At 42.3% G+C, this 8,208-nt stretch overlaps 1 protein-coding gene across 11 annotated transcripts in view; it reads left to right on the top strand.

The window, feature by feature from the left end:
• The window catches only part of LOC144125175 (rho GTPase-activating protein 23-like), a 95,253-nt gene that overhangs the window by 45,306 nt on the left and 41,739 nt on the right, over positions 1-8,208 (top strand). For all 11 annotated transcript variants that reach the window (XM_077658338.1, XM_077658330.1, XM_077658329.1 and 8 more), the window contains exons 2-7: positions 3,120-3,219; positions 3,946-4,092; positions 5,692-5,728; positions 6,629-6,806; positions 7,755-7,809; positions 8,179-8,208. The exon at positions 8,179-8,208 is cut by the window's right edge and continues 988 nt beyond it. In XM_077658338.1, coding sequence (XP_077514464.1) covers positions 3,172-3,219; positions 3,946-4,092; positions 5,692-5,728; positions 6,629-6,806; positions 7,755-7,809; positions 8,179-8,208 — 495 coding nt within the window. In that variant the 5' untranslated portion in view covers positions 3,120-3,171. The remainder of the gene's footprint in view (positions 1-3,119; positions 3,220-3,945; positions 4,093-5,691; positions 5,729-6,628; positions 6,807-7,754; positions 7,810-8,178) is intronic.

Here is an 8,208-nt window from a genome sequence, read left to right on the forward strand (position 1 = left end):
AATATTGCGAAATTTGAGAACAGCCCTTCACCTGCGACCCGCCGCGGTGGCTCAGTGGTTAAGGCGCTCGGCTACTGGTCCGGAGTTCCCGGGCTCGAACCCGGCCGCGGCGGCTGCGTTTCGATGGAGGCGAAACACCTAAGGCGCCCGTGTGCTGTGTGATGTCAGTGCATGTTAAAAATCCCCACGTGATGGAAATTATTCCAGAGCCTTGGGTATCTCTTTCTTCATTTCCTCTTTCACTCCCTCCTTTATCCCTTTCCTATGGTTCAGGTGTCCCCCAGTATGTGAGACAGATACTGCGCCTTTTCCTTTCCTCAAAAGCCAATATTCCTTCACCTGCCACCGCTGGCAGGTGGTGCATTATGCTGCTAGCCACCCTCCGGGATCTTCCCATGGCAGCCACCTTCCAGCTGTCCATTCTACCGCTCTCGCCATGGCAGCTGGTGTTTCGCTATGCTGCTACCTGCCACAGTTGTCATTTGGCATGTTATGCTGACTGTGACGCGGAATTCAAGAATGGGGTGCCTGATGTGCACTGATGTGCACAGTTGACTTTTTAGAGTTCACATATGACATAGGTCTGAATCTTTCTTGAAATTGTTGAAAGAAAGCAGTAGTAGCCTACAAAAGCAACACAAGGAATCTCTTGACGCTGTAGCAACACCTGTGCCACTTTCAGACGCCTTTAAAGTACTTCTTATACCACCATTAATTCTCAGTAGCAGGACAGCAGAACAGTTCATTGAGGTTATAGGTGACACCTCATCTGACATTTTGGGCCTCTGTCGCCTTCTGTGCACCTTCTGTATTGGTAGCTGCAGGAGCATTTCGGCGGCCTGCTTCTTGCGAGGCCATTTGCTTGCAGCATGCTCCTGTATTCTTTCCCCTTGGTCCGCCCTTCCACTTCATGGCCTGGCCCACCACCTTTATTTATTTTTGTCGAGGAACAGGGTCATTACAACTCGTGCAGGGTCTCCATTACTCTCGACAATGGCTCTCTTTGCCCAGCTCGGCAGAAGGAAAGAGGGGGAGGAGGAAATGATCCCTGTCGCCCCCCCTTGTGCAGCCTGTATGTGTGTGTGTGTCCATTGTCATTTGCCTGGGAGAGTGGAATGAGGAGGGAAGGGAGGGCAAGCACCTTTCGCCTGCCTGTCATTCAGGCTGTTGTTTGCAGTTGCCAAACGCAGTTTGGAAAATTCCTGAGTGAGTCAGGGTTGCAAAAGCAGCAGCGGGAAGAGGCGGGGGGGGTGAGGGTGACTGGCATGCGTGTCCTGTTCCTTGAAGTGTGTCGTAGTTGTCTTTGTGATTTACTCACTTGGCCCTCATTCCCAAGGGCCTGTGATGGGCAGGCACAGTTCTTTGTTCTTTTACTACTACTACTACTGCTAGTGCCCCACAGCTGACATTCTCTTCTCCGTTCTGTTTTTTTTTTTAAGTTTTCTCTTTTATAGTAATTGCAGCGTCCAGTGGACCTGAACACTTGACAGACTTGTATGAAAATAATGGGTACATACTTTTTAATATTTGCTTTTTTATTTTTAAATAGTTCGAAATACTTTTGCAAGCTTGTCAAATATAAAAATAAATTAATCAAGCACTTAGTAAGTGCTTATACATTTACAGCATGCAGTGAATTGGTTTAAATATACCAGTCACCTCTATCATTCATGCAACAACTTCGGCCAGTTGATTGCATTCTGGTCGTGCACATCACATGCATGTGTTTCTTTAATGTCATCTCTACTTTAGTTTAATTAGCTCCTGTGAGACACGTCATGCAATAAAATTTTGTTTGTTTTATTCGTCATGCAGGAATTTTTTTTGGTGTTGGAGCTCGGTGCAACTGTTGACTTATAATGCCAAGTATTTATCATTTATTAGCACTAAAATAGTGCAGTTTTCACTAACATAGGTCTGTACATCTTCCTAGCAGTATAGGGGAACTATGGCTTTATTTTGCATGAAAGATTAAGATTAAATGGTCCACTATTTTTATTTAGTTTATGCAGCTGTTGATTGATTTTTGTTTATAAAAAAAATGAAATTTATTTTAAGTGGTTTTAAAAGAAGAAAGTAGCTTTTAGTGATACTGTAGGTTTATTTGATGCTGAGCACTATTCATGTTGGCATTTGGCACAAGAAAAGCACAAGATGTGGGTGATATTTAATTTAGTTTTTCTTGTGTTTGTTACCTTGCATTTTCATTGATCTAAACAAGGCAGTGAACTGTGGAGTCAGTTGCTTTTTTGGCAAGTGCCAATTGTTCTAAATAACAGAGACAGTTTTCAGGATAAGTTCTTATTTTGGTGCTGTGTTATAATTGTTGGTCTGATCAACACAGCTTCTGTTTCTTGTCATGCTTCAGATCTTGTTTGGTTTTGTGTCAGGAAGAGCAGTTTAGTCCTGGAAAGGCACGGTTATCTCAAGAATTCCTAGTCTGCCATATACTGATGTCATTTGCTGTTTTTCTAGTGCAAAAGAATGTCAGACCCACATAGTATTACTCAAATTATGTTTTCCAACATGTTTCTGAAAGTCTGTTTTGTGCACCTACTTTTACAGGTGCTAGAGACTTGTCGCTAGATGATCTAGTGCAAAAGGTAACCCAGGTGGCAGAACAACCTAATATTTTAATGAGCAAACTGTTAAGTCAGTAGACTAGCTGTAGTGTGATTCTGGTATTTGGTATTTATGCATTGCATGTATGAAGCAAGTTTGCAGTTCTTATGTTTCAAGGCATTCAGAAGACATTTAAAAATAATTTGTATAACTTGAAGCTTGCCTACTTTACTAGTTTTTAATTACACAATTTTCTGGCTTTATTAGTGAGTGCAGTCATTTTCTTTTACATTATTATTACCTAGGAACTGCAGATGACCAAGTTGCCAAAGGAGATAACATTTAGTGGCATTTTCATGTTGTAAATATTGCAGCATTGCATTTAAATTTGATCATGCTTTTCGTGCTGCATTTTTACCTGATGCAGTCGGTTGCAGCTGCAGCTGCTTTCTATCAACTAATTTTTGTACCACATTTGATTTTCATTTTCTGAAAATATATTCTTGTTAGGAGGAGGGCAGTGTTGTTTATGTTTGTGTTGTTTTTCTCTTGTGCAGGATGGGGAGGGATGCATAGCGTCTTCTAGTCTTAGGGCCACTGGTGGACAGCATGGTGTCCAAGGGTGGAGAAGGTGACATCTCTTCCTGGACAAATCAAGTAAGCCTCCACTTGAAATCATTGCTGATGGCAGTTGCTTTCTAACAAGGGGCATGTGGCACCAGCTGCTGTGTGTAGCAGTTTCTGAAGTGAGGCAAGAACTTGAAAAAGTTTTGTTTAGTGTATTCTAAGCTTAATTAATAGAAGCCTGTATAATTCATAAGTTTTGCTGTTGTTATAAGGGCACACAGGTAGTGCAATATACATACCAGTGATTTGGTTCAGATCTTTGTTTGTTTTCTTAATAGTGACAAAACCAAATGTCAGAACCAGGTCACTGTAATTAAGAAAAAAAAAGATTGCTATATGGCTTTGTTGAAAAGAGAAAAGTGAGGTAGAAAGAGGGTTATGGCAGAAGCAAAGCTGTGTTGCCAAAGCTTATGACGAACTTTGGCCTAATAATGGGATGTTGAAGAATTTATAAACCCTGGTGCCTTTTACTAAAATGCAGTATGTGGAAGGTAGCTAATGATTGGCCAAAATATAGTAGCACCACGTGTGTGTAAATTTATTTGACTCTTTTATATTTGCTTAGGATTACTATACTGTCTTAGTCACATACTTATTGTCAAGTTGCTATCTTGGTACTTAAAGCTGTCCTGGTATGCTTCTGGTATACGGCTGCTCTCTGGGTGAACCTGTGATTGAATGAAGCTGTTACGGATTGTGTGTGCGTGGTGGTTTCTGTGATTGTCCCTTTCATGTACATTATTCATTTGTTCCTAGGATCGGGCGCCTGCAGGCAAGACAGAACCGAAGGACGACAAAGCATGGCATGGGCTCAGGACGGTGGTGCTGCAGCGGTCAAGCCTCAACGAGGATTTGGGCTTCACGCTGCGGCACTTTGTTGTTTACCCTCCCGACACCATCAAAGCAAGTTCCTCTTTATACCCAATTTAGCAATGCACGTGTGTGTTCATTACAGTCTTAATCTTTGTTAATCTGCAGTCTTTGTTTATTGCAGTCCGTTATTGCAAAGTTATTGCAGAGTGGTGGCTTTGTAGCTGTGATGCATTGCAGAGGGCCTAGATATACCACGACCTTGAAATGTCGTACCTGGCATGTCATGATTGTGAAGGATTTGTTTTAGCTTGAGAAGTAGCAAGAAAAATTAGTGCCACTCTCATTATGGCACATGCCATTTTAGTTTTTATGATAATTTGCTTTTCAGTTATCGCTATAAGCAAACCTGACCATTTATAGTACACAGGCAAATAAGGATGTATGTGATTTTAATAAGAGAATATCTACTCATCAGCATACGGCCAAATGCAACCCCAAGGCTGCAAAAGAAAGCTGTATAGCTTTCATTGAAACTTCGTAGTTGAGGAAAAATTTTGCCCTGGTCCGATATTGAATTAACAAAGTTATGTGCTCACACACAGAGACGCAGAAACTGCAGACAGGTTATTTATTATCTTTTAAAACTTTGTACAAGTGGCCATACTTAATTTGAATAACATCATTCAATGAAACAGCCGTCAGTAGCAATAACGGACTCTACACGTCGAAACCGACCGCAAGCAGTGATGAGATGTATCTTCAGAATGACGTTGCATCAACAGCAACTTCTCTGAGAGCTGCAATGGTGTTTTGGGGGTGTTTGTTAAACTCCCTCTCAATCACACCCTGTAAGTAGTAGTCCGTTGGGTTGACATTTGGGGAGCTAGGGGGCCACATGTTCAGAGCAACATGGTCATCCATCCATTCTTGAGTTGTTGTGTGGGATGGTGTGGAGTCTTGCTGAAAAATATATGGCTTCCTACGTGCTGCAGCAATAATCCATGGCTTCACAACCATGTTCAATACCTCAATGTAAACTACGGTACTGACTCTGGAGTTTGTTCAGAAGATGCTTGGCTCTGGTCTGGAGTTTCTTTTTGGTTTTCTCAGGCAGGAAGTGTCCTCTCCGCATAATATAAATCTTGTACCGAAGGTTCTCATGAGCGGCACATCTGATAGTGGCCTTGTCATCCTCCACCTCCTTGGCAAAAACCCTCATCAACTGATGAATTTCAGCATCCTAAGAGTGGCAGAACTCTGATAATGTTATTGCCTGTAGGAAATAGCATTCCTGTCACCCTGCCAGCCTCCAGTTCTTTCCTTACTTTGAAACAAATGATCGGGCAACCTTCAGGAATGCAGTGATCTCTGAATCTGGGAGGTCTGCAGCCAAGGAAACGATGACTGCAGGCTCTTGATTTCCTGAGTTAGCTGAAATGCTTCCTTGCTTACCTGCAGCAAAAAAGGCTTTGTAACTATGGTATACAGGACGGTGGGTCACCTATAATGTGTGTTCTCAAGTACATGCCACACCCTGTAGATGGCAAGATGCTTGCAAAAGTTTTCGACTGATATGTTATGGGAAGTTCAGCTCACATCACGCCGATTTTGGGCCTGAGATGTGGTGGTTACAGCACAGCCTGTCATTTAGCCGCAGTTTCTGTGACACCTTCCTTCTCTATGCTGCAGGCTGCCCGGTTAGCAGGAAAACACCCAACTGTTGTAGGTGAGTAACAAGCTGCTTTGTTTCTGGCATGCAGCAGGATAGATTTTTTTTTCTGTCTTTACTTTTTCTGCCTTTACAAGGCTTTACTTAAAAACAAAAAACATTAATATTAAAATTACATCTAGTTTTCTTTTTTAGCCACTGTTCAATAATTTTGATTGGTTTAAGCCTGTGATAGCTGTACTGGGCAGGCATTCCCTCACCCTTTCTTTTGTTCTTTTCTTTTGGTGTTTGCCTATCAGAGGGGCTTGAAAATGAGGAAATGAGACAGGTAGTGTAGGTTAGTCTGCATGGAATCCGTACAGGATGAGCAAACACTCCGTTGTGGTGCTGTGAGCTAAGAGTGGCTGCTTCACCATCATGTGTTTCATACTGGTTCCACAGTGATGTGGCACATATGGGAATGCCTCAAAATGGCTCTAAGGTGCAAGGTTTAAAGGTTTAATATATTTCTCCATGGCAAAGCAACACTATCGGCTTGGAGGCATACTTCAGTGGAGGGCTTCAAATCGATTTCAGCTTCATTGGGTTCTTTAACGTGCACCAATATTTTTATTCAAGAGCTGAGGGTCTGGGGCTGAGTACCAGTCATATTGTGATGCCCTTGTGCTGCCTATCTGAAATGCGCTTGGTGCAGTCTGCAAGGAAAACCTTTCCTTTCACCGTGCCTTTTCCTGCATGATTCAAGTGTGTAACTCTCATGAGATTTTGGCTGCATTACTGACTATTCACTACATGTGGTATTAGATGTGTCGAGTTGCTGGCAATTTTTATTAACTCAGTATGCCTTAATTTTTTATAATATGGCAAATTAATGAAGGAAGCGTGTTACGTATAGAGCTAGCTTTAATAGTTAAGACAGGAAGGTGTGTGCATGACAAACCTTTGGGGCCATTACAGACCCGAGCTGGGACCAGCACAAGCAGGAGGCGATGGACACCACCTTTGTGCGCGAGGTTCAAGCTGGAAGCGCAGCTGAACGTGCAGGCCTTGTTACGGGTGACCGCATCGTCTCCATCAATGGGCAGCCTGTCACGGGGCGCTCATATGCGCAGGTCATCGATCTCATCAAGAGGGGGTCAGTGTGTTTCACGACGCTATATGCCTGATTCATTGACTTGTTCATTTGTACGACCTCACTTTTCTGTTGGTTTGTTGGAACACTGGAAGTAGCATTGGTGCACTTTGGCATTTCATTTTAGTGAACTGAATTTTTTTTTTCTTTACAGCTTTCCTTAGGACATATTTACGTTTCAACATGAGCTTATAACTGAGACTGCCTGCTTTTTTTACACCTACCTCATGCTAGAAAACAGGCATGTGCATTGTTCCAGTAGGGTCTAGTTATAGTAGGTGCTGGAAATACTGTTTACTGCATGGTATCAAGCTTTTTTGATCATACCAGTTGTGAAATTTTCCGTGCACTCCATGTATCGAAATTCAATGCTTTAGTACGTCCAAACCCAAGTGGTTAGCTGACTATGCCACTTGTGGCACTAAGGTGAACTGCTCTGGGAGGCCAAAACCTGGTTGTGTTTGAGAAAGAGAAGTTGCAAGGAACCATTAATAGCTTATAGCCCTGCTCATAGGTGGTGCCACTATCGTCTAACCTCCAAAAGCTAGCTGCATGTCATGCCTGGATTTTGATTCAGAGTTGTGTAACTTGTAGGATTAGAGGGAAGTGGATATCATTAGTCTGTCAATCACTCTATACTTTTGAATTGTTGTTTCACTTCTGTTTTGTTGATTTGGTTTTGCTTGTTTTTTGTTCAGTATATAATTGTTCTGTGCTATCTAGCAGCGTGGTGTTTAGTAACAGTCAGGTCAACCTTTTCATTAGCTTCGCTTTCATAGGTGTGGAGCCCTGAGCACCGCAGCACTTTTTTGTGATACTTGTATACTTCTTGTATACTTTATCATCGGTGTTGTGGTGCCTTGAAGAAATAGCATTCTGGTGCTGCTAATACTCATACCCTGTGAATGAGTGGAAAGTTGATACATTTTTTACTATTGCTTTTTTTTGCAGGGGTCTGTCTGTCCAGCTTTTGGTTGTGCCCAAAGAAGATGACATCTTGCAGCTCGTAAGTTCTTGGAGGGGAGCATGTTTGGTGAACTGCGCTATATGGTCACACTGGGCTTACCTGTAGCACAGCCTGCCTGTAGCAGTTAGTTTCAGTGCTGTCTCTCTGCTGTTAGTGATCGCTGGTAACAGAAATCTCGGAAGATGTTTGAACACATATTCAGCAGGATTTTAGGTACTAGTGTGATATTAACTTCAGTCCGTTTCCAATTATTTTTTCTTTTTCAAACTTTTGAATGTATCCGCACGGAATTGAAATCTCGTTCTTTGCGTTGATTACATCAAAAGGGTCTTTTTTTTCTCAAGTTGGTCAGTCCTTTCCGTTTTGCAAAAATTTTAAGTTGCCATCCTCTTCTTTTCTTTTTTTCAGTATTTTGCCAGTGCAGCCTACCAACCGGTG

Source organism: Amblyomma americanum, chromosome 3 (assembly GCF_052857255.1).
Source record: "Amblyomma americanum isolate KBUSLIRL-KWMA chromosome 3, ASM5285725v1, whole genome shotgun sequence".
Lineage (NCBI taxonomy): Eukaryota > Metazoa > Arthropoda > Arachnida > Ixodida > Ixodidae > Amblyomma > Amblyomma americanum.